This window comes from Euleptes europaea, chromosome 4 (assembly GCF_029931775.1).
Source record: "Euleptes europaea isolate rEulEur1 chromosome 4, rEulEur1.hap1, whole genome shotgun sequence".
Lineage (NCBI taxonomy): Eukaryota > Metazoa > Chordata > Lepidosauria > Squamata > Sphaerodactylidae > Euleptes > Euleptes europaea.
The window spans coordinates 105,827,695-105,854,736 of NC_079315.1; the positions used below are offsets into that span (position 1 = coordinate 105,827,695).

Consider the following 27,042-nt stretch of genomic DNA (forward strand, 5'->3'; position numbering starts at 1 on the left):
ACAAGGAGGTGGAAGAGAGCAACATGAAGTCAGATGTGTTGTCATCAGTATTTACACTGCTGTTTTCTCTAAACACGTTGTTGGTTAATGGTGAGTACCCAGATTTATTGCCCATTTGGGAAATAAGACCCTGGTGAAAATTCAGAACTCTGTAGAACGGTCCCTGTCGACCTACGCAGAGATTTTGAATGTGGCTTGAATGTCCATGTTCTTCTTGACTTCATTGGTGATTTCAGGTCAGAATGGGCATTCAGATGATATGATAGGCCTTAGAGACAAATGATTCATGATGTATACCTATTCTCTCCAGGATCAGAGCAGCATGCCTATTATATAGGGTTGCCAACCTCCAGGTAGTAGCTGGAGATCTCCCACTATTACAACTGATCTCCAGCTGATAAGAGATTAGTTCACCTGGAGAAAATGGCCACTTTGGCAATTGGACTCTATGGCGCTGAAGTCCCTCTCTCCCCAAACCCGCCCTCCTCAGGCTCCACCCCAAAAACCTGCTGCCGGTGGCAAAGAGGAACCTGGCAACCCTACTATTATATTAGGTGCTGTGGAACACAGGCAGGATGGTGCTGCTGCAGTCATCTTCTTTATGGGCTTCCTAGAGGCACCTGGTTGGCCACTGTGTGAACAGACTGCTGGACCTGATGGGCCTTGGTCTGATCCAGCATGGCCTTTCTTATGTTCTTATGACTCAAGTGCCTCAGGGTTGATTTTATGCTCCATCAGCCTCTTCCTTAGTAGGCAGCCCACAGAACACCTCAAACCCGACTAACCTTTTGCATCTAACCCACTGAAACTTAGCCGCTTCCTTTGTGGTACAGAACTGGGGTGGTGTGACTTGAGTGTCGGTAGGTGACCAGCAGGTGCAGGGGAGAAGGGATGATTTTAAGGCCACCAGGTGAGAGGGGCAATGCTTGTCCTTCACCTTCCAACACCCCTTACTGTCACCATGCTGCAAAGGTCCACAGCATTAATTTGCTTCTGCCTCTGGCTGCCATCTTGTGACATGTTTGTTGTGCCACCTTCTGCGCTCAAGCTCCCCTTTGCTAGCCCTGCTGCTCCCTGCCAGGTAGGCCACTCGCCTGCTGCTTTACAGTCTGAGCTCTGGAAAGAGGAGGAGGTTTGAGATTCACTCTGTCCTTTTCATCTCCCTGTGCTCGCTCTTCCACTGGCTAGAGCAATGACTGGCCGTTTCTTGAACACCTGAAGCTGCCCTATACTGAATCAGATCCTTGGTCCATCAAAGTCAGTCTTGTCTACTCAGACCAGCAGCGGCTCTCCAGGGTCTCAGGCAGGGGTCTTTCACATCACCTACTTGCCTGGTCCCTTTAACTGGAGATGCTGGGGATTGAACCTGGGACCTTCTGCATGATAAGCAGATGCTCTGCCACTGAGCCACGGCCCCTTCTTCTCAGCCTCTGTTTTGGTTTTAGAGGTAAACCTACAGAGGGGATGGATCCCTCCAGGCCTTCCCCCGAGATCTGGAGAGCCAATTGGCTGATAGGTCAAGCCTTAGCCTTCCCTGCTTTAACCCCATAATGACCCATCTGACAGGCAAGGACTCTCTATCGTTGTCAATCAGCTTGGTGGCGTCCATGTTGCTAGCACCCAGCAGTCTCTCCAGGCCAGAATGCAGTCACCTAGTTGGATGACTAGCTGCACCCCATTAGGGTTGCCAATCTCCAGGTGGTTATCTATACAAATAACTCACTCTACTGTAATGAGTGTTGATCAAATAAACAGTAGTAGGCAAAAATAAACAAGCAAAAATAGCAAGTGCAATCAATGTATTACACAAATGTAACGCGATAAACAAGCAACGCTAAGCAACCGAGGTTACAAAGCAAGTAGGTAGAAACAACTTAATAGTAATAAATATGCAAAAGTTCATATAAAGCATATAGTTGCGTTCTGGTCAATTTCATGTTCTTCGGACAACGGAGGAGTAGGTGGTGGTAACGCGGCTCCGGAAGTATTCCAGCGCTTTTGTTATAGAGGTCTTTTTTATATATTTTTGTATTCTCATGTTTATAATTTTGGACTAGGCTGATGAAGCTACCTCGTGTCCGGAGCCGCGTTACCACCACCTACTCCTCCGTTGTCCGAAGAACATGAAATTGACCAGAACGCAACTATATGCTTTATATGAACTTTTGCATATTTATTACTATTAAGTTGTTTCTACCTACTTGCTTTGTAACCTCAGTTGCTTAGCGTTGCTTGTTTATCGCGTTACATTTGTGTAATACATTGATTGCACTTGCTATTTTTGCTTGTTTATTTTTGCCTACTACTGTTTATTTGATCAATCTCCAGGTGGTGCCTGGAGATCTCCTGGGATTACAAATGATCTCCAGGCGACAGTGATCAGTTCACCTGGAGAAAATGGCTGCTTTGGAAGGTGAACTCTATGGCATCATTCCCCTTTGAAGTCCCTCCCTTCCCCAAAGTCTGCCTTCCTCAGGCTGCACCCCAAGAATCTCCAGGTATTTCCCAACCCAGAGCTGGCAACCCTATATCCTGTGGCTCAGTCCCACCTCTAATGAAAGTTGGAGGTACCTAACCTCAACATACCACAATTACTAAAATGTTTTGTGGACAGGATCATATCAGTGGCACCAATTAGTATGACCAGATTTTAATGGCTCTTTTAAATAACTGTGTTTTTATATAAGTGCTTATACTTTTTACTGATTATTGGAATCATCATCATCAAGTCTTTATTGCATTAGGGGGGGGGGGGAAGCCATAGCAACAATACAGAACAAGGTAGAAATTCCGCCAAAACAAAATCAATAACATTAAAAAAAATAGTAACATAATTTAACTTATTGGAATCTATGTATCTAAAATTGTCAGCTGCTCTGAACCCGGCCCTGGCCAGGAAATAGAGTGGGGCACAAATTGAAATGAATGAATAAATAAATAAATGCTATGGATTTTTGCAAAATGATGGTCTTCATCCCTTTGCCTCTGTGTGAAATATCACTTTGACAGTTGTCTGCTATGTGGAGCGGCACACAGTCTGAAGCTGGTGACAACCTTGCCGTGCCAAGATGCCGTTTTGATCATGAGAAGACATTACTTGCGCTTTTCCGCTTCCTCTTTTTTCATAGAATTGACCATATTTCCTTTTTTGTGGTCCTATGGCAGGGATATAATAAGCTGCACCACTCAGACACGTGCCCGCTGCAGATTGCTTACTCTATGCAATAGCAACCTATGCTTTCCTTTAGTGAGCATTAGCCAGAATAGGTGTTAGCTCAAATCCTGAAGAGTTAAATGAAAATATGGTGAATGGAGGATAGGTCTATTAGTGGCTGCTAGCCATGGCGACTAAAGAGAACCTCTATATTCAGAGGCAGCAGCAAACCTCTGAATACCAGTGCAAGGAGGCAACATCAAGGAAGGCCTTAGCCTCCACATTCTGTTTGTTGGCTCTCCAGGGCAACAGCTTGGCCACTGTGTGAGAAGTGGTAGATGGACCACTTCTCTGACATAAAAAGGGTGCTTTTTATGTTCTCTTATGTCCCTGTCGTTCAAAAGGATATATCTATACCCTAAACTCAATTAGGTTAACACTCATTCCTCCATAAATGAACCTGGTAATTGTATTTCAAAAGGGGGCGGATGGGGCTAGAAGTTTCATTTGAAACAAACAACAGCAGAGAAATGGAAACCATATTATCGAACTGCAACATGGATGAACACATGCACACATGAAGCTGCTGTTAGCCAAAATGCCCGGTTATGAATTGTTATATGGGGAAATTAGCGAATCAATAACCGGCAATGGGCATAACTTGAGCTGGGATGCAACCTTTATCTACCAGAGTCCATACCATGACCAGTAAAGAGGCAGAAGCAATGGAATTAGGTTAAAAGGAATTTACTCAGATTATATGTTCACACATAACATACAAAACTACACATACACATCACACAACATACAGAGTCTAGGAATCAAAGAGAGGAATAAAGAGACTTTTGCCATGTGGCAGGCAGAGGAGAAAATATACTGCACCTCTCTTGCAAAGTAGTTGTCCGTCCTGAATTCCATGCAGCTTTGGGGGATAAAAAGGGGACAGGGGGGCTAGGTGTCCAAGCATGAACACCCACTCTGGCAGAGTGCCAGGCAGTATGGAGGGGAAGGCCCAAGGAAGAGAGAGCGAATGGGCTGGGAGCACTCCAGTTATACTGTTTTTCTGAGGGAGGGGAGAAGGGTTTTACCCCTCCTAGATTCCCAGGTGACAAAAGGGGACAAAAATATTAAGCTGTGGCTACCGGGGTAGGGCAATGAGAATTTGGAAATCTATTCTGATTCCAATGACTTTTGCAACCTGTGATGAGCTGGAAGTTCTCTGCTGACGAGATTAGCATTCAGGAACAATGGGAGCGATCTGTGCAAACGTCGCTGCTGCTGAGGTGGGGTCGCTGCTGCTGAGGTGGAGGAATGACTCATCATGATATCTGGATTGCTGCTGATGACCCATTAAGCAGTGGATGTTGCAAGGGGGGGTGCTTGACACTGATTTCCTGGCATTCTGCTTCTCTTGACATGCCTGCAGCTGGAATAGAGCCTATACAGGAACATGGCTTCCCTCTGGTTCACCGGAGGCTGCCCCTGCATCTGCTTCCTAACTGCTAGCTGCACGGCGCTTGCAGGAGCGGCCGAGTCCGTGACGACAGAGCGCGCAGCGGCCGTCCCGTAGCGTTTGGGGTGGGCGCGCGGCCAGCGGAGTAGTCCAGTGTCAGCACAGCGGGTTGCCAGATCCCGTCCGGGAGGGGGGGGCAGGCCCGTATGCTAACACTGCCTTCTACTGAATCAGACCCTTGGTCCATCGAAGTCAGTATTGTCTACTCAGACCGGCAGCGGCTCTCCAGGGTCCCAGGTAGAGGTCATTCACATCACCTCCTTGCCTAGTCCTTTTAACTGGAGATGCCGAGGATTGAACCTGGGACCGTCTGCGTGCCAAGCAGATGCCACATCCCCTCCCCATGATAGCAAGGACTCCAAAGCATTGGGGTGGGGGGGGAGTCATATATTCTCAGCAGCCTCACTAAACCGCAGTTCCCAGTAGGAAGACCGGTTAAGCACCTTTAAATGGTTTAAAGATTCAGATATTTCCCCCACAACTCACTAAAGAAAAGGCGTCTCCTGACTTTTGCTACTAACAAAGGCAGATGCAAACCCACAACCCCCTCCCTGAGCTAAGTCAGGGACCCTTAACAACAAAAATTATTTTTTTTCCGTCCAATTCCTCAGGTAAATCACCTCCTGGAAAGCCCATGATAATAAACTGCCAGTCTTCAGGAAATGAAACATTTACTTGCTGGTGGATGCCTGGTTCCGATGGGGGTCTTCCTGCAAATTACACTCTATGGTACAAGACAGATGGGTAAGAAAATATTCTGTGCATTGTTCTTTCTTTGTTCCCTTTTACAGATGGAGCTCACACACACTGAGGAGAAGAGGGCAACAACATGTTGAAGACATTCATGATTACAAAGGGAAACCATGAGCAATGTTTTTATATTCCCCTTTAATATATATCCCTGTGAAGGTTGAGATTTCAGCCATGCGAACAAGTTCTATTTGTACCATACTGGAGGATCCATACCAAAACTTGTTTTAACCACATTTTTTTCCCAGGATACCAATTCATATACAATCATGGGGGGCCTCCGTTGGAAGGCAACATTTCCCATTTTATACCCATATAGCTTTCAGTTGACTCAAGATCTGAATGCTTTCTCCTGAGTAACTTAGCTCATCGCAAACATGGATTCGCTTTGGCCATAACTGCTCCTTGAGTTGTAAAACACTGATGTCATAAAAATGTTTTAGAAGAAGAAGAAGAGTTGGTTTTTATATGCCGACTTTCTCTACCACTTAAGGGAGACTCAAACCGGCTTACGATTACCTTCCCTTCCCCTCCTCACAACAGACACCCTGTGAGGTAGGTGGGGCTGAGAGATCTGTCCAGTTGGACAGTTGGACGTCCCCAAGGACGTCCAGTTGGCTTCGTGTGTAGGAGTGGGGAAACAAATCCAGTTCACCAGGTTAGCCTCCGCTGCTCATGTGGAGGAGTGGGGAATCAAACCCGGTTCTCCAGATCACCGCTCCAAACCACCGCTCTTAACAACTACATCACGCTGGCTTTTAAACTTGTATGTGGTTATTCGGTTTGCTAAGCATAGACAGATCCCTATTAACTGCTATGTTAAACTATTGTATTTCAGAGATGAACACGCCCGTGAATGTCCTGACTACATATCTGGAGGCCCCAATTCCTGTTATTTTGATAAAAAGCTCCTCAGTCTTTCGACATCATATAACATCACAATAAAGGCTACCAATGATCTGGGAAGTAACATCTCGGATCCTCATTATGTAGATGCAGCATCTGTAGGTAAGTCTCCACTCAGGCCACCAACTGTCTTGTGTACCCTCCAGAATCCCTGGCCAATCTGGGCTGGAGAAAAAATGCTTCCTGACCCCCAAGTTTTGTGTAACCTGCAAACCCCTCAGGGCCCTCCCCCCATCCTCGACAGGCCAGGACCTGGTTTCTGGGGGAAGGCATGGTGGAAACGGCGTAGGAGGTCCGGTGTGTGGAGGTAGTCCGTGGGTTCATGGAATCATAGAGTTGAAAGTGACCACCAGGGTCATCTAGTCCAACCCCCTGCACCATGCAAGAAATTCACAAGTACCTTCCCCCCCACACACACACACAGTGATCCCTTCTACATGCCCAGTAGATGGCCAAGATGCCCTCCCTCTTGTCATCTGCTTAAGGTCATAGAATCAGCATTGCTGTCAGATGGCCATCTAACCTCTTCTTAAAAACCTCCAGGGAAGGAGAGCTTACCACCTCCCGAGGAAGCCTGTTTCACTGAGGAACCACTCTAACAGGAGCGTTCTTCTGGTCTATATCCTTTCCAAACTACCAGGTATTTACTGCCTCTAGCTGAGTTCGCCTGTTCACACATCCACCCAGCAAACCCCGTTCATGGCCAACTACAGACTTCACCCTGTTTTTTTCTTCCCGATGCCCTGGCCTCATCCGTCCCCTCTGCTGACAAGTTCATACTGGAACTGCACAAACTCCACCAGGTCCTCCAGGAACAATTAGAGCGGGCCAAGCAAGCATACAAGGAGGCCCCGGGCCTAAGGCACAGACCCTCGCTCTCTGCCTCCAGCATGACACTGGGGGTGTGGGGGAAGAAGTAGTTGTGAATTTCCTGTATTGTGCAGGGGGTTGAACTAGATGACCCTGGATGTCCCTTCATAAGAACATAAGAAAGGCCCTGCTGGATCAGACCAAGGCCCACCAAGTCCAGCAGTCTGTACACACAGCGGCCAACCAGGTGCCTCTAGGAAGCCACAAACAAGACGACTGCAGCAGCACCATCCTGCCTATGTTCCATCGCACCCAATATAATAGGCACGCTCCTCTGATACTAGAGAGAATAGGTATGCAGCATGACTAGTATCCATTCTAACTAATAGCCCTGAATACCCCTTTCCTCCATGAATATGTCCACTCCCCTCTTAAAGCCCTCCAAGCTGGCAGCCATTACCACATCCTGGGGCAGGGAGTTCCACAATTTAACTATGCGTTGTGTGAAAAAATACTTCCTTTTATCTGTTTTGAATCTCTCACCCTCCAGCTTCAGCAGATGACCTTGTGTTCTAGTATTATGGGAGAGGGAGAAAAACTTCTCCCTGTCCACTCTCTCCAAACCATGCATAATTTTATAGACCTCTATCATGTCTCCTGTCATAGAACATTTTGGAGGACTTTCATTCATAGGGTCCCCATGAGTCGGAAGCGACTTGACAGCACTTAACACACACACACACACACACACACACACACATCGTGTCTCCCCTTAGCCGCCTTCTTTCTAAGCTAAACAGCCCTAAGCATCTTAACCGCTCCCCATAGGACAGTTGCTCTTCCAACTCTATGTTTCTATGATTCTGCGATTCTGTTGTAAGGAAGTGTGCAGAAGTGTGCAGACTCTTTAGTTAAACAACTTTATTTCTACAAGGCACAAATTCAGGGTAGCTACAAGACAAGCTCCAGGTACATCTAGCAAAATAAAGAAAAGTTACTAACTAGGTACTAACAATCCATGGAACATCTGGTCTTTGTCGGTTGCATGGTAGCCCCTGGGCCCTGGCACGCTGGTAAATACCTTCGAGCGTTATTCCCCTCTATCACCCTCATCCAGAAAAGTCCATCCTTTCCCATATTCTCCCCGTCACAGGGATACCAATGTTCTCTTCCGTCACCATAACTCACAGCATATCTTATCCATCTGCCCCTCATCCTACAGTAAGGTTGCCAACCTCCAGGTACTAGCTGGCGATCTCCTGCTATTACAACTGATCTCCAGCCGATAGAGATTAGTTCACCTGGAGAAAATGGCCTCTTCGGCAATTGGACTCTATGGCATTGAAGTCCCTCCCTAAGCCCCGCCCTCTTCAGGCACCTCCCCCCAAATCTCCTGCCAGTGGCGAAGAGGCACCTGACAACCCTATACTACAGCATGGGCCCTAACAGTTTCCTGAGGAAGAGCCATAGTTCAGTGGCAGAGGACATGCTTTGTATATTGAAGGTCCCAAGGTTGGTTCCTGGTTTCTGATATCTTCAGGAAACAAGTTACTCAGGTAGCAGAGCTAGCTGGATCCTGGATCACCCATTATACATCATCTCCATCCTTTTGAGCTGGCTCTGTTATTTCACATACAGAACCATCAAAGAAAAGATCTCTAGTAGAAAAAATAAAAATACAGGTTATCTCTTATCCGAAATACTTGAGACCAGAAGTTCGGATTTCTGATTATTCCAGATTTTGGAATATTTGCATATACATAATGAGCTATTTTGGGGATGGGACCCACGTCTAAACACAAAATTCATTTATGTTTTATATACACCTTACAGACACAGCCTGAAGGTAACTTATACAATATTTTGTATCATAATTTTTAATTATTTTGTGCATGAAACAAACCTTGTGTACATTGAACCATCAGAAAGCAGAAGTTTCGGATTCTGGATCATTTCGGATATCGTATTTTCGGATAAGGATACTAAACCTGTACAGACTTCTGAATTTTCATTTTAATCAGGCAAGCCAGAACCCCCCACAGACCTTTCTCTGGAAGTCAAGCAGCTGAATGGGATAACGTACATCTGGGCAAAATGGTTGCCGCCTCCCTCGGTCGCGGGTGCAGGAAGCTTGCAAAAACAGAATTATGAATTGCGGCTCAAGTCTGCAGGAGGAAAAGAATGGGAGGTGAGTTGCACCCTTTTGCTAATGGACGCCCTTCACTTAAGAATCCTTTTAAAATATGAGATCGGCGCATCAGTGTTATTATCATATCCCTACCAACCGAGAAGTCAAGGCTTCTGCAAGCATAGCATAGGGCCCCAGTTGCCAAAGCAGACTTGAGTCTCCAACAACTGCATGTGATGCACTAAGATGACCTCCATTTGCTGGAGGGCTTCAAGGGTCGAGGAGACTGAAAGCAATCCACTCATCTTCGAAGATTCCTCTTGAGGCGATACATCAAGGTCACGTCCATTTGCCACAGGGCTCGAATGGTAATGAAAATGCTGACCTTGAAGCCTTATAGCAAATGGATTTGACTTTAGAGCAGCACATTCCATTCTTGAGACTGAAGTTCTACTTTTGACTCAAATAACCTGTATTTGCTATTTATGCTCTAATACATTTGGTGCTTTCTTTCTTCTCTCCCCCCCCCCCCCCATGTTCATTGAAACTTTAAAAATCGCTTCTGATAAGGGAGAGGATGTGTCTTGGACTGGCACAAGGTATATGCCATATTAGAAAGACAAGTTCTAAATGGCAGAAAAAATTAAACAAGCTTGAAAGGAATGTTATGCCTTGGAAAGATAAAAGAAGATAAATAAATTAGGTACTCCTGCCAGCCCAGGGAAGTGACTCAGACACTGTGGAAGGAAGAAAAGGTTTGCATTGAAGTAGCTATGAGTAATATGTTTGTTGCCAGAAAGGCTATGAAAAAAGAGACCTACTTTCATGCATACCTTTTATCATGATGCTTTCTTGAGAGATCTTTTCTTGGACCCATTTGTCATGTTACCAGTAAGGCTTCATTTGTCATGTTACCAGTAAGGAAAAGGTTTGTTGTTCTGGGAACTATTAAAGTGAAATATTTTAAAAATCAGTGCGTTATAGATCAAATCAAGCCTGAACTGACCCTAGAAGCTAAAATGACTAAACTGAGGCTATCGTATTTTGGTCACGTCATGAGACGACAAGAGTCACTGGAAAAGACAGTCATCCTAGGAAAAGTTGAGGGCAGCAGGAAAAGAGGAAGACCCAACAAGAGATGGATTGACTCAATAAATGAAGCCACAGCCTTCAGTTTGCAAAATCTGAGCAAGGCTGTCAAAGACAGGACATTTTGGAGGACTTTCATTCATAGGGTCGCCATGAGTCGGAAGCGACTTGACAGCACTTAACACACACACACACAAGAAATCCACGTAAATGGGAATTTTTCACTATAGAAGCAAGCAATAATGTATTTATTAAAAACTTTTATTAGCTGCCTTTCTTCCTTGTGGAGCTTAAGGCAGTTTACAAACATAGATGAAAACACATCAAATAAAATACATTAAAAACATAAAACCAAATTGAAAATCACTGCTTAGGACTGCTACTAAACTAAATGGAGTCCTAAATACAGCTGTCTTCAACTGCTTCCTAAAGATCAAAAAGGAGGAGGCCAAGCGTACCTCCCTGGGGAGGTTGTTCTGTAATTGTGGGGCTGTCACTGAAAAGGCCCTCTCTCATGGACCCATCAAATGAGCTTCTTTCACTGATGGGACAGACAGGAGGGTCTCTCCCTGTGATCTTAATTCCCAGGTGGGAACATATGGGAGAAGGCAGTCCTTCAGATAACCTGATACCACACCATGTAGAGCTTTAAAGATCAAAACCAGCACCTTAAATAGGTCTCAGGAGTGGATTGGTAGCCAGTGTAATTGCTGTAATGTCATGGTCAAATGCTCCCAGTAGCTGGCCCAACCAGCAGTCTAGCCACAGCATTCTGCACTAGCTGCATCCTGCGAACACTCTTCAAGGGTAGCCCCAAGTAGAGCACAGTGCAATAACTAAGGCATGGATCACTGTGGCTAGATATGGCTGACTCAGGAATGGATGCAGTTGACACACCAGCTGAAGCTGGGCAAAAGCACCAGAGTAAGTTAAGAGATTTTATTACATTACAGTGGTTATCATTTGTAGATAGGGTTGCCAGGTCGCCCCTCTTGATCGGCGGGAGGTTTTAGGGGCAGAGCTGGGGGGGGGGGCAGCGCGCATGCGATGACGTCACTTCCAGAGATACAGATTTTCATCAGACAATTGTGAAAAAATATCCACTCCTTTTAAAAAGAAAGGATGGCCAAGTAATTGAGAGCCAGTGTTGTATAGTGGTTAGATTTGGATTGGGGAGACAGGGATTCAAATTAGGGTTGCCAGGCCCAGCCTAGCCACTAGAAGAAGACTGGGGAAGGGAGACATGGAGGAGTAGCCGTCAGCGATGCTGTGATGTCACTTCTTGGAAAACACTCTCTAGAAATCACTGGAGACTGTATAATTTTGATTCCTAAAGAAGTGTGATGTCCCTTCCAGGTTTTTCTCGGAAGTGCCCTTTTGATTACATTCTTTAAAAACCCAGATTCTCTCAAATTCTTCCCATTGTCTCTACTACTTCCCAGATTAACTTTGTTGGAGAACAAACACAATATAAAATCTTTAAGTTACATCCAGGAGTGAAGTACACTGTTCAGGTTCGCAGCATAACAGGATACAGCGAGAAGAGTAAATGGAGTCCTGAGACTTACATTCAGCTCCCTAATGGTGAGTTAATTCCTGTGTTGTTTTTATGTTTTGAAATAAGTGTGCAACAGACAGGCCTGAAACTTAAAAGTCTTATGAATACATGTAATAAACAACTAATGGCTTCTCCATCTAGGCAAAGCAGCTTCCAGAAAAGGGGTCTGGCAGTGAAGATGCAGTTAGGGGGGGGAAGTAGTGGTTAATCCTTGCCCCAGTTGTCAGTAGAGTTGCCAATAGGACTGGAGAAAAATGTTCTATCCCTTTAAACAGAGGCTTAATGCGTAGCAATGTCCATCTGAAACTTTTCATGGTGTGGAAGTATATAATATCCCATTAAAAAGTTAAGGTAGTCCCCTGTGCAAACACCGGATCATTCCTGACCCATGGGGTGACGTCACATCTCGACGTTTACTAGGCAGACTATGTTTACGGGGTGGTTTGCCAGTGCCTTCCCCAGTCGTCTACACTTTACCCCAAGCAAGCTAAGTACTCATTTTACCGACCTCGGAAGGATGGAAGGCCGAGTCAACCTTGAGCCGGTTACCGGAAACCGACTTCCATCGGGATCAAACTCAGGTTGTGAGCAGAGCTTTTGACTACAGTACTGCAACTTACCACTCTGCGCCACGGGGCTCTCATTAAGCCTCTGTTAAAGGGACAGTTTTTTTTTTTATGTCCAGGCAGTTGGCTGCCGCTTTCCAATGCAAGTGTTCCCCAAGTTACTTCCCCCTCCTCAAGATTACTTTTATCATATTAAAAGGAAGTTGAAAGAGAGAGTCATTGTAGTCAAAACCCCTCTGGATGCTTGGAAGTTACAGCAGAAATGCATACCACAACTAGGGGAAATGTAAACGAGTCCAAGAGGATGGTAGCACAGTTAACAAGAAGAGTCAAGGCAGCTATAAGACAGGGGTCCCCAACCTTTTTGAGCCTGTGGGCACTTTTGGAATTCTGACTCAGTGTGGTGGGCACAGCCTCATGGAGCCTTCTGCATGCAAAGGGTGCTTTCTACAGCTATGGCCCCACCCACCTCATGTTGACTTCAGAATCCCAGGTCAACATGTTCTAACCTAGCAGTCTGTATTCAGAAAGATAACTGCCTTTTATATTTAGGACTTGGCTACAGACAAAGTTTCACTGATACATCTAGAGTGTTACTTCTGACCCCTGCAATCAGCCTGGCTATGGGAAAGGAAACCTACCAGTGTGTCAAGCACAACTTCTGGGTGCATAACCAGGTGACTTGTGGATTGGTGAGAATGCAGACCACGGCCTTACCTATCTCTTTGTTTCTAGGCAAACCTCCAGGGAAGCCAGAGCTAATAAGATGTCGCTCTCCCGAAAAAGAAACCTTTACTTGCTGGTGGAAGCCCAGTTCTGATGGAGGTCTCCCCACTAATTATACTCTGTTCTATAAGAAAGAAAAGTAAGGAGTTATAAAATGAAACCATGGCTTAACAAATGTACAATTTGGCATCTCTCAGAGCAGGTTTATCTTAGGGATGCTGACAGTGTTCACAGCTCATATAATACCAGCTCAAGGAGGCTTACAATATTAATAAAATAAATAAAAAGAATTTAAAAAAACATAAAACCACTATTTAGGACTGCTTTAATTAAATGCAGCCCTAAATAAAACAATCTTCAGCTGCCTCCTAAAGATCGAAAGGGAGGGGGCCAGGCATACCTCCCTGGGGAGGTGGTTCCATAATTGTGGGGCTGCTGCTGAAAAGGCCCTGTCTCGTGTAGGGCTGTTGGGGAAAAAAATTCAGGAGAATTTGGATTCGGCAAAACTCGGCCCGTTTTGATTCGGGAAATGCCGAAGTCTGAACTCCCCCGATTCGGATCCGGGGGATTCGGCCGAATTCCCGAATCAATTCGGCCGAATAAAGGCAGGCGGGGGTCTTTAAACCGCTTTCCCCGGGAGTCCCGTGAAGGGGGGTGGTGGGGGTTTAAACTGCTCCGCACTGCCTGCCCAGGCAGCGCAGAGTAGTTTAAAGACCCACCGCCCCCCTTCCCGGTCCTATGCTCAGCTGTTGGGCAGGGGGCGGGGACCCACCCAACAGCTGAGCTGGGGGGGAAGTGGGCAGGCAGCGCAGAGCAGTTTCCCCCCCTTCCCGTCCCGATGCTCCCACCCAACAGCTGAACTGGGGGGGAAGTGCTCCGCGCTGCCTGGGCAGGCAGCGCAGAGCACTTTAAAGACTCACTGCCCCCCTTTCTGGGAAGGGGGGCAGTGGGGGTTTAAACTGCTCCGTATTGCCTGCCCAGCCAGCAGGGAGCAGTTTAAAGACCGCCCCGCCCAGTTTCCTGGGACTCCCAGGAAACCAGGCAGGGCAGTCTTTAAAGGCGGGAAAAGGCAGGTTTGGGGAATGCTGAATCTGCCGAATTTATTCGGCATTCACCCAAACTTGCCGAATTTGGCGCGTCCTTTTCCCGCCTTTTTTTGAGTTTGGTTCCATCTGAACCGGAAACTGCCGAATCGGGGGAAATTCAGCGGTTTTTCGGTTCGGGACGAACCGAATCGACAGCCCTAGTCTCATGTAGCCACCAACCGAGCATTTTTGATTGATGGGACAGTCAGGGAGGCCCCTTCCTGTGACCTTAATTCCCAGGCAGGAACATATTGGACAAGATGGTCCTTCATTTACCCTTGTCTCAAGCCAGTTCCCCAATGCCATGTATGACTACAAGTCAAGCCTGGGAAACTCTGATGTATCAAACCCCAACTCGTCATATTTATTGTCTAGTTTGGCAATCAGTGTCAATTAGAAACTATTTTTTTCTAGACACTGAAATTGTCTTAAGGTATTGGTTTTAAATGGCACTGTAATTTATAGAAGTGTCCTGATTCCGTCTGCAATCCAGCAATCTAACCAACATCAAAGAAATGGTACAGAGTTCCTTAGGCAAAATGCTGCCATCTGCCCCCACCCCCATCCTGCAATTTCCAAGCAGCATAAAAATGTAAGTGCACCAAAATATTACAAGCTACCCGAGAACTCTTGAGGGGGATAGAGGTGATTCTTTTTAACCATTCTAAAGAATCTTTAGCAGTAGAAAAGAGCAAGGGTCCAGTAGCATCTTCAAGACTAACAAAATTTCTAGCAGGGTATAACCTTTCGTGAGCCACAGCTCACTTCTTCAGATACAACTAGAATGTGATTCTGTGAGCCTCTACGTCCGACTCACTGTCTGTCGTCTGGTCCAGGTCGGCCCCTTTCCGCTGCTCGGCCTCAGGAATCTGCCCCAGCCCCTCTTGGTGAACCTCCGCAGAGCCTCAGATATCGAGTTTGGGGACCGCTCATCCCCTCTTCACTCGAGATCTGCAGGTCTCACCAACAAACCATTTGGTGATCCTTCCGACCCATCTCCTCCTCAGCGTGCGTTTTTGGTTCCCCTCTTATGCCCGTCCTCCCATCACCTGTTCCACCCACCAATTTCTGGTAATTACTCGGTTCCCCCTCGCACTGCATATGCCCGCGCCCCTTCTCCCCTGCTTTCCCGATCCCCCCCTCTTCCTCTCTAGAGGAGGGGTCCCTTTTTGAGCCCACCTCAGTAACCCCTCTGGTGTCTGGCGCGCTGTCTTCCTTCTCCTCGACTCCCTCTCCTTGAAGCTGCGTCCCCCTTGTCGGAGCCGCCTTCCTAGCCTGCACTCTCTCTCTCAGGGCATTCATGAGTCTCCCAATGCCCGACTCCATGTTGACCCCTTCTATAGGTGGCCCTGGCGGTAGTTCCCGTGCGCCCTCTCCCCTGGCCTCCTGCCCCCACTGCCACCCAGTAGGTTGACTGTGGCCCTGCCCCTCTACGGAGCTCGTGCTCGTTGGGGAGGTGCCCGGGATGGCACAGATTCCATCTATCCTTAGGTAGAGAAGAGTGAATTAGACACACAATGGCAATGTAAACGTCAAAAGCAAGTAAATGACATTAGCTTGTGTGATTAGATTAGATGTGATATGTAGAGGGGTAGTAGGCGTGGAGAAATTAGCATTGGTAATGAGACAGGAATTCCAGATCTCTATTCAGTCCAGGAGAATGCTCAAGACAATGCTCAAGACAATGAAGCTCAAGACAGTGCATGTATCAAATCTCTGTGGCTCACAAAAGTTCATACCAGAAATTTTGTTAGTCTTTAAGGTGCTACTGGACTCTTGCTCTTTTCTGCTGCTAGTGACAGACTAACATGGCTACCCATCATAAAGAATCTTTGTAATTAGTGGACCAGATATGATTCAGGCTAAAGAGCGACTCTCTCATTTCTAAGTCATTGTAACAACAACAGCAGAAAACACTGCTTCTTCTGTATTTCTTTCACAATTCTTTTGTTTTTATTTTTCAAGAGATGAATTTTACAGCGAATGTCCAGACTACGTAACAGGAGGACCCAATTCCTGTTATTTTGATCAAAAGCATACTTCCATTTGGACACTGTATAATGTGACTATAAAGGCAACAAATGCGTTGGGCAGTAACGTCTCCGAACCTTACTATGTGGATGTGGCTTATATAGGTAAGTAGAGCAAGTCATAAAACCCAGGCAGAATAGTCAAAGTTCCTGAGAGTATTCCATGAGGCTTCTATACCATTGGCCATTGTTGCAGGGGTTGCATGACACTCCTTTTTTATATTTTTATTTTAAATTTCAATAACAAAAAGGAAAAAAAAACATAACATAACTTAAAGACTCAAACGTAACATACATAACATACTTCCTACATACATTAGGTAAAGGTAGTCCCTTGTGCGAGCACCTGGTCATTCCTGACCCATGGGGTGATGTCACATCCCGACGTTTACTAGGCCGACTATGTTTAAGGGGTGGTTTGCCAGTGCCTTCCCCAGTCATCTACACTTTACCCCCCAGCAAGCTGGGTACTCATTTTACCGACCTCGGAAGGATGGAAGGCTGAGTCAACCTTGAGCCGGCTACCTGAAACCGACTTCTATCGGGATCGAACTCAGGTCGTGAGCAGAGCTTTTGACTGCAGTACTGCAGCTACATTACACATAACATATTACCAGATGTGCCTCGCTTTATCCTAAATTGACCATCCATTCAAATAATTTTGTTTCTACCATCTATTATGGAACCTTCTTAGTTACTCCAAATAGGCCTAGTCATTCAACTTACATTTCATTCTACATTAAAATATATAAGACTTCTCGTTGTATCATGAAATCTTAATCATCTATATTGTATTAATAACATTTAATGCTTATTGTTTCATATGTTATTCTCTTACTATGAGATTTTCCTATCATCATAATCTTATCTATAATATCTTATCAGTGTTAACAAGCAGGTTATATGGACTACCTGTTTGCATAATCAGAGTCGCATGACACTCCTGTTTATGATTTTACTTGTCTCCTAAACCACTGTGCAGGCCTGGCAGTGGTTCTGCATATGCACCGTCATGCACACATGCCTTAGTATATGGCAGCCGTAGATTGCTTTTAGGCCTTTTATGCAGGGTCATTTCAATGTTATCACCCCCGCCGACTGCTTCGGGGCTTCCTTTTGATTATGCATGCCTTTTCCGCCCGTCAGAGCTCGCCTCACTCTCCCTACGCGTTTTGCCTGCATTTTCCAGATTCTGGATAAAACAGCATCTGGAAAACTCGGGCAAAACGCGTGGGAAGAGCGAGGTGACCTCTGATGGGTGGGAAAGGCATGCAAAATCAAAGGAAAGTCCCAAAGCAGTCGGCGGGGGTAGCTGTGGGGAAACATCCCTGCATAAAAGGCCTTGGAAGCCAGTTCAGTATAGGTAGGGTTGCCGACCTCCAGGTACTAGCTGGAGATCTCTTGCTATTACAACTGATCTCCAGCTGATAGAGACCAGTTCGCCTGGAGAAAATGGCCACTTTGGCAATTGGATTCCCCAAACCCCTTCCTCCTCAGGCTCTATCCCAAAAACCTCCCTCTGGTGGCGAAGAAGGACCTGGCAACCCTAAGTATAGGCTATTGCAGAGGAAATGCAACACGCAACAGGCAGAGAAGAACCTTCTGTCCTATGCAGTTGTATCGGGGAAGGGAGGGCTCAGACCAAGGTCCTTACTGTGACAACCGAAGCATTTCATCAGACTCCCTGCTGTCACATGTGAAATACTGAACGGCGTGAATCTTTGATTCTTTTACAGTTCAGCCAAACCCTCCGGTCAACCTGTCTCTGGAATGGGTGGATCAAGACAGTGGGAAATATCTGTTGCTGAACTGGGCTGCGCCGCCACGGGCAGATGTCAGGTCTGGCTGGCTGACGCTTGAGTACGAGCTGCGCACTAAGCCGGAAAAAGGGCAGGAGTGGGAAGTAAGAAAAAAAATGCACTCTTTCAGAAGCCAGATGTTCATAAAATGATAGAATCATAGAGTGGGAAGGTGCCATCCAGGCCATTAGCCCAACCCCCTGCTCAATGCAGGATCAGCCTAGAGCATCCCTGACAAGTGCTTGTCCAGCCTCTGCTTAAAGACTGCCAGTGAGGGGGAGCTCACCACCTCCCTAGGAAGCTGATTCCACTGTCGAACAACTCTTACTGTAAAAAAATTTCCCCTAATATCCGTAAGGGGTCTAGACTCTATCAAGAGACTAAACTCCTAGCAGAGTCACTCAAGACGGAATGGTCACAGCTGAGACACCAGACGAAGATGCATCCACCCCCTTAAGGGATCAATGGCCACATCCGCAGAAGAGAACAGGCAGTTCCAATGGAGATGGGGGTAGAGGAATCCCTGAAGGTTAGCTACTGGGCAGCAGCAGTAGTGGAAGGGGACACTGGCGGAAGATCTTTCGTAGACAACGGCAGTGCCACTACGGCTAACTCTGGTTAGTACTGCGCAGAAGAAGGCACTGGTAAACCACTTCTGACCAACCTTTACCTTGAAAACCCTATGATGAGACAATCCAAAATGAAAAAAGATATAGTGCTGGAAGATGGGACCCCCAGGTCGGACGGCACTCAATCTGCTACTGGGGTAGAGGTAGAGCTGTTCTTAATGATGCGATTGGACTAAAGCCGAAAGGACGTTCAGTGGTTGACATGAATAGATGCAAAAGGGAAATCTGAAGCTGTTCGACGCATATGATAGGAACATGGAATGTGAGAAGCGTGAATCAGGGTAAGCTTGAAATTGTTAAACAAGAAATGGAACGCATGGACATTTCAGTCCTGGGAGTAAGTGAATTAAAGTGGACTGGATTAGGACATTTTCAATCAGAAAATTACAAAGTGTTTTATTCAGGGAATGACAAAAAGAGAAGAAACGGAGTTGCTTTAATAGTGAGGCAAGATGTAGCAAAGGCAGTCAGGAGCTATAATGCAAAGTCTGACCGAATAATATCAATCAGACTTCAGGGAAAGCCTATCAACATAAGCATCCTTCAAGTTTATGCCCCAACTACAGATGCTGATGAGGAAGAAATTGAAAGTTTTTATGCCAGTGTTCAGGAAGAAATTGATCACACACCTAAACAAGATATTCTGATAATCATAGGTGATTGGAACGCAAAAGTAGGAAACAAAGCAGAATCAAATGTTGTTGGCAGATTTGGGCTAGGAGCACGGAATGAAGCAGGAGAACGCCTCGTAGAATTCTGTGAAGACAACAATCTGTTCATTGCAAACACATGTTTCAGGCAACCAAATAGACGATTGTATACATGGACATCACCAGACGGCCAGTATAGAAATCAAATAGATTATATAATTGGAAGCAGAAGATGGAGAAGCTCTATTCTCTCAGCCAAAACAAGACCAGGAGCCGACTGCGGTACAGATCATGAATTGGTAATATCGAAAATCAAGATAAAGCTTAAGAAAAACACCAAAACATTCATAGCACCAAAATACAATCTAAGCAATATTCCGGAAGAGTTTAAAGACCATGTAAGGAGCAGATTTGCATTACTAAGTTCAAGTGAATGTAAACCTGAAGAACTATGGGTGGAAACTAGAGATATTATCAAGGAAGAATGTGCAAAGACTATTCCTGTAGCCAAAAGAAAAGAAAAACCTCAATGGATGTCTGAGGAAACTCTTAAAATTGCCAGAGATAGACGAGAAGCAAAAGTAGAAGGTGACAGAAATAGAACCAAAAGTCTAAGTGCAACTTCCCAGCGACTAGCACGTAGAGACAAAGAGACCTATTATAATAACCAGTGTAAAGAAATAGAAGAGAACAACAAAAAAGGAAGAACAAGAGATCTGTTCCACAAGATCCAAGCAATCAAAGGGAAATTTAAAGCACGGTTAGGCATGCTGAAAGATCAGCATGGAAATACATTAACTGAACAGGACAAAATAAAGAAAAGGTGGGAACAATACACTGAAGAACTATACAGAAGAGATGAAAGGATAAAAGATTCTTTCCAAGAAGAATCTTTCAAAGAAGAACCTACAGTTTTAGAAAGTGAAGTGAAAGCTGCATTGAGAGCAATCGGGAGAAACAAATCACCAGGAGCAGATGGGATATCAATAGAGCTATTCCAAGCCACAGAAACGGAGTTCATCAAAATCTTGACAAGAATATGCCAACAGATATGGAAAACAAAACAATGGCCCACAGACTGGAAATGATCCATTTACATTCCAATTCCCAAGAAAGGAGACATCAAAGATTGCAACAACTATCAGACCATTGCATTAATTTCTCATGCAAGTAAAGTGATGCTCAAAATCTTACAGCAAAGGCTGTTACCATATATGGAACGAGAAATGCCTGATGTTCAAGCTGGTTTCAGAAAAGGAAGAGGCACTAGAGATCATATTGCAAATATACGCTGGTTACTGGAGCGTACGAGAGAATTTCAGAAGAAAATCAGCTTGTGTTTCATAGATTACAGCAAAGCTTTTGACTGTGTGGATCATGAAAAGCTATGGCTGGTTTTAAAGGAAATGGGTGTGCCACTGCATCTGATCGTTTTGATGCGCAACCTGTACTCTGGACAAGAGGCCACAGTTAGAACAGAATATGGAGAAACAGAATGGTTTCCAATTGGCAAAGGTGTCAGACAAGGATGTATTTTATCTCCCTATCTCTTCAATCTATATGCAGAACATATAATTAGGAAAGCTGGATTAGATTTAGATGAAGGTGGAGTGAAAATTGGAGGGAGGAACATTAATAATTTGAGATATGCTGATGACACTACATTATTGGCAGAAAATAGTGAAGATTTGAAACAACTACTGCTGAAAGTTAAAAGAGAAAGTGCCAAAGCAGGACTACAGCTGAACATCAAGAAAACAAAAGTAATGACTACAGGAGAATTACACAACTTTAAGGTTGACAATGAGGAAATTGAAATTGTTCAAGACTTTCTATTCCTTGGCTCCACCATCAACCAAAAGGGAGACTGCAGCCAAGAAATTAGAAGGAGATTGAGACTGGGAAGGGCAGCCATGAAGGAGCTAGAAAAGATTTTGAAGTGTAAGGATGTGACTCTGGCCACCAAGACTAGATTAATTCATGCCATCATATTCCCTATTACTATGTATGGGTGTGAAAGCTGGACAATGAAGAAAGCTGATAGGAAGAAAATAGATTCCTTTGAAATGTGGTGTTGGAGGAGAGTGTTACAGATTCCATGGACTGCCAAAAAAACAAATCAGTGGGTTATAGATCAAATCAAGCCTGAACTGACCCTAGAAGCTAAAATGACTAAACTGAGGCTGTCGTATTTTCGTCACGTCATGAGACGACAAGAGTCACTGGAAAAGACCGTCATGACAGGAAAAGTTGAGGGCAGCAGGAAAAGAGGAAGACCCAACAAGAGATGGATTGACTCAATAAAGGAAGCCACAGCCTTCAATTTGCAAGATCTGAGGAAGGCTGTCAAAGATAGGACATTTTGGAGGACTTTCATTCATAGGGTCACCATGAGTCGGAAGCGACTTGACGGCACTTAACACACACACACAATATCCAGTCTGGTCTCTAAGTGACTCAGTGCTCTAGTCTGATCTCCTTTTGAGTCAGCTTCTCTGGGGTTGGATAATTGTGCCACCTTTCTGCAGCATTATCAGTGCAGACAATTGACAGAACTGTTCACCTTAAGAGTAGGTGTGTCCAGGGGAGGGAGACTCTTACAGAAGCTCAGGAAAAATATTGGGCCAGCCCTAAGCACAATGCAGGGTACATTTCTGTTCAAAAACAACTATAACAACCCCCCTTGTTAATGTGTGTTAAGTGCCGTCAAGTCGCTTCCGACTCATGGCGACCCTATGAATGAAAGTCCTCCAAAATGTCCTATCTTTGACAGCCTTGCTCAGATCTTGAAAACTGAAGGCTGTGGCTTCCTTTATTGAGTCAATCCATCTCTTGTTGGGTCTTCCTCTTTTCCTGCTGCCCTCAACTTTTCCTAGCATGACTGTCTTTTCCAGTGACTCTTGTCGTCTCATGACGTGACCAAAATATGATAGCCTCAGTTATCTTGTTGTCTCATGACGTGACCAAAATATGATAGCCCTTGTAAATACCAACATCTACTGTAAATTCTTCTCAACTTATCAGACTCGCCATTAAAAAAAAACTTTAGGAAGAATAAAATAGAAATATAGTGGCGTACAGGGCATTTTTTGTGATGATACTCACTGGTATTGAGTGTTAGTACCTTTTTTGAGGCACTCTCCAAGCCCGGAGGGTGGGAGAAATTGGTGCAAAATGGCCCAACATTATATACGAGTGTTGGTTTCTTTTTGTTTACAAAAGAAGCACTGGTGGTGTATATGTATTGTGTAGTGTGGGACTATAATCTGGGAGACCAAGGTTTGAATCCCTAGTCTGCCCTGGAAGCTTCCTGGGGGGGTGACCTTTGGCCAGTTCTGCACTCTCAACCAAACCAACCTCACAAGGTGGTTGTGAAGATAAAATGCAGAAGAGAAAAACAATGTAAGCCTCTCTGGGTCCCCACTGGGGAGAAAGGTGGGATAAAAATGAAGTAAATATCTCCCCCCTGCATGGGGGGTGAGGTGCGGGCAGGAAAACAAAAGCGATCTTAGGTTTTGTTTCCTTTATCATTCAAATAATTCCTTTAACATTTAAATAATAAATATTCCCTTTTGTTTTTGTTTTTTTGCCATTGTTAAAAAGTACCCCACATTTTTACAGTTTTCCATTCTTGATCCCTTTCCAGAATATATTTGTCGGACCGGGAACCAAATATCAGTTGTTTAGTTTAAATGCAGGAGTAAAGTACGTCGCGCAGGTTCGCTGCCGATCAGACCCTGGGAAATGGAGTCAGTGGAGTTCTGAAAGTTACATTCAGCTCCCGAAAGGTGAGTGGTGATTGATCAGTTCTTTATGAAATAGCACCAGTCACATTGGGTTTGCAACCCCCAGGTGAGGGCTGGAGTTCTCCTGGATTTACCACTGATCTCCAGATGACAGAGGCCATTTATGCACGGCTGATTCCTTGTGGTCACCCCGCTGATTACTTTGGGTCTGTGCCTTAATTATGTACCACCTGAGGTCGCCTTGCTCTTCCCACGTGTTTTCACGAGTTTTGCCTGGGTTTTCTGGATGCTTTGACTTGACGGCACTTCACACACACACACACACACACAGCTAAACACGAATCCAGAAAACGCAGGGGAAATGCGCCGGAACGCAAGGGGAGAGCGAGGCAACCCCTGACGGTCGGGAAATGCATGCATAATCAAGGCAAAGCCCCGAAGTAGTTGGCGGGGTTACTGCGAGGAAACAGCCATGCATAAATGGCCAGAGATAAGTTCCCTAGAAAAAAAGGCAGCTTTGGAGGGCCGACTCTATCGAAGTCCCTCCCCAAGAGTGTGTGTAAAGTGCTGTCAAGTCGCAGCCAACTTATGGCGACCCCCATCAGAGGTCGCCTCGCTCTCCCCGCGTGTTTTGCCCACGTTTTCCAGATTCTGGCTAAAACAGCATCTGGAAAACACAGACAAAACGCGCAGGGAGAGTGAGGCGACTTCTGACAGGCTGAAAAGGCATGCATAATCAAAAGCAAGCCCCGAAGCAGTTGGCAGAGGTGACCACGGGAAACCTCCCTGCATAAAAGGCCAATGTTTTTGCATGATGTTTAAACCAACCCAACGGAGGCCTGAGGTCAAATCCCCATTTAGTCACGTAGATAACTAGATGAGTGTCTGCCGTGCATCACAGTAAAAACAGGCGGGTGGGAGGAGATATTGAGTATGTTGCCCTGTGGTAATTCATGTGAAACGAATTCCGTGTTTTCCCTTCTAGAGTTCAGGCTGAAGGACTTAATAGTTTGGATCTTTGTGGCCTTTTTATCATTTGTCATATGCTTGATCATGATCTGGACAATGGCTTTGAAAGGATTTAGGTAAGTGGCTCGTTTTGACATTGCCCAACATGTGAACAAGCAAGTTGTCTATCTCTAAAAAACAAAGAATCTAGTTTTGTTTTTTTGGCAAATATATCCAGGAAGAGCAGGAGGGGAAATATTCTTGGGATGTACAGAGCTGTTCCCCTTCTTGAATGGGCCACAAGCTGCCCAAAATCCTTACCCCCATTCTAATTCGCCCTCCTACCCACTCAAAACAATATATTCACCTTTGATTATTCACCAAGAAAAAACCTAGGAGGCCAAGGCTAGAGGATAGGGTTGCCAACCTCCAGGCATTAGCTGGAGGTTGCCTGCTATTACAACTGATCTCCAGCCAATAGAGATCAGTTCACCTGGAGAAAATGGCTGCTTTGGCAATTGGACTCTGTGGCATTGAAGTCCCTCCCACCCCAACCCCACCCTCCTCAGGCTCCGCCCCCAAAATCTCCAGGTATTTCCCAACCCAGAACTGGCAACCCTAGAATGCATGGTTTCTCTAAATCTAGAAGTGACAACGTCATCGGAGAGCCATGATTAGGGCGCCTTTATTGATATTAATATTTAATGTTTTAATTATTGATATGGTATTTATGATTTTAACTGTAATAATTCTATGTTGTTAGTTAGCCACCCTGAGCCTGGCTTTAGTTGGGAAAGGCAGGATATTAATATTGATATTAATATTAACAACAACAACAACAACAACAATAATAATGCCATTTTTCCTGACTCACTCAGCATTTTCACTTTTTTCTTCTTCGTCTTCTTTTTTCTTTCCAGCATGGTTGCCTGTATCTTGCCACCAGTTCCAGGACCAAAGATACCCGGTTTTGATGTCCATCTGTTAAAGGTAAGTGTATAGTTGCTTACTGGGGCGGTGGGGGGGGGGGGAAACAACATGATCCTTCACTGCTTTGCATTTTGTATATCACAGCATTTTAATTAACAACTGATTAGTAACATTAAGAACCTTTCTAATCTCAAATGACTTTGACCATTGCGAACTTTGCCCAAGTTAAAAAATAACTATGCTGACTGTTTTGCTGTGAACGTTACATTTAATTCTGTATTTTAAATGCTTATCATGACCTCCCTTTGGGGCCTTGTTGGACTTAAAGACAAATCAGAAATAAAATCTAAACACACACACACACACACACATTTGTTTAAATGTTTTTATGTTCACTGCCTGGTGGACCCTGGCAGAGTGGAAAGACAGCATTAAAACCTTTTAAATAAATAAATAATGTTTTAATTATTGATGATTTATTATTTTAATTGTAATAATTGTAACACTGCACCACTCTGCTAATGTCTACATCTCCCTCTTCTTCTACAGAAGGAAAAAGAGGGATGGATAAAATAAAAAGGTATCCGTCTTGCAATAATGAAAAATATATATGAAAAAATGACTTTAACGTAAACATCTTAAAAACTAATCAAGCAGACAACATTGTTCTTTCTTACTGTTGCTCGGGCAAGATTATACATACATTCAAAAAATAAACTCCCTCTACCTCTAACAGCGGGCATAGCGATTTCCTACTCTAAGCTTAAAATTATGTTGCTATTTTACAATGTTGGGTTTCTATTTTTTTTGTTTCTGTTAGCCTGCCTCTTCTGCAGTTTCAAATGCCGTTGGGGATGTAATACAAACGTTATGTAGGCTGCCCTTTATATATCATTCCAATGTGTTTGGCTTTGTCACATTCTCAGGCAGGGAAAGCGGACGACATCATAAGCTCCCTCGGTTGCCCCGTTTTCCCTCTGACCTCAGACTCCGGCGACGAGTTGGAGAAATGGTTGGTGATAGACTGCGAAGACCAGCAACTGATGCCAAGTAATGAGAAGAGTCATCTCAATAAACATTCAAAGTTGGTATACAAGGAAACAGACAACGACTCGGGGAGAGGAAGCTGTGACAGCCCTTCTCTGTTGCTGGAGAAGGGCAAGGAAGCTAGAAATCGGCTCTTGGAGCTGAAAGCGGCAGATACCAACAAGCTGCAAGGAAGCGTCACTAGGAAATGCATTGGGGAAACTCTGGACGTAGGCCTTGAAGGGCAGCTCCCCTTTCCGAGCAGTGGTGGTCCTAAGGCATCCGCATGGCCTGGATCTCAGCTAGCTAATACACAGTTTCCTAAGTGTTCCTATCATGACATCATGGATGCATGCAAAATAGCCCTCAGTGCCATGAATCTAGACAGGTCACCAATTCTGACGGGGAATGAAGAACAATGTAATTCAACGTGTCCTAAAACCATCGGTGAAGAGGAAACCACCAAGCTGCAGGAGGCAAAAATACCACCTTTAGATGTTCAGTGTGACCAAGGGTCACTGTGGTCCTTTATGGCAGAGAGGATGCCTTTTTTGCCCACCAAGTCAATGGATTATGTCGAAGTTCACAAAGTCAATCACCACGGAGCGTTGGCCGTAGTACCGAAACCAAAAAGAAATCTTGAAAAAACTGAAAGCTGTCCGGCCCCTGGAGATCCCAAGGAATACACCAAGGTCTCCACGGTTGTAGCCAACCACATTCTAGTGTTAATGCCAGATCCCAAAGTGGAAGCTTCGCCCTCACTTCAGGAACCACCAAAGGAACCCTACTGGAGCTGCCACGCAAATCCGGCAGAGAAAAATACAAGCTCTTTTCTCCCAGCTCCAAATGCTTGCCAAATACAGACTGGTGGGTTAGACTACATGGATCCAAATAATTTTATGTGCCCCTTTAATTAATGGAAAGGTGGAGTGTCCTTCTTCAGGTAACAACACTACGAGTAAAATAAACTCTGTTGACACAACGTTGTACAAATAGTTG

At 45.0% G+C, this 27,042-nt stretch overlaps 1 protein-coding gene across 1 annotated transcript; it reads left to right on the forward strand.

Annotated features, from left to right (window-relative positions):
• On the forward strand, nucleotides 1-27,042 carry PRLR (prolactin receptor). The gene is made up of 12 exons (XM_056848246.1): nucleotides 1-90; nucleotides 5,279-5,411; nucleotides 6,256-6,425; nucleotides 9,155-9,321; nucleotides 11,793-11,934; nucleotides 13,210-13,339; nucleotides 16,251-16,420; nucleotides 18,052-18,218; nucleotides 23,040-23,181; nucleotides 24,125-24,224; nucleotides 25,008-25,077; nucleotides 25,944-27,042. The coding sequence occupies exons 1-12, from the start codon at nucleotides 24-26 to the stop codon at nucleotides 26,958-26,960; spliced, it is 2,475 nt and encodes an 824-aa protein (XP_056704224.1). The 5' UTR covers nucleotides 1-23; the 3' UTR covers nucleotides 26,961-27,042.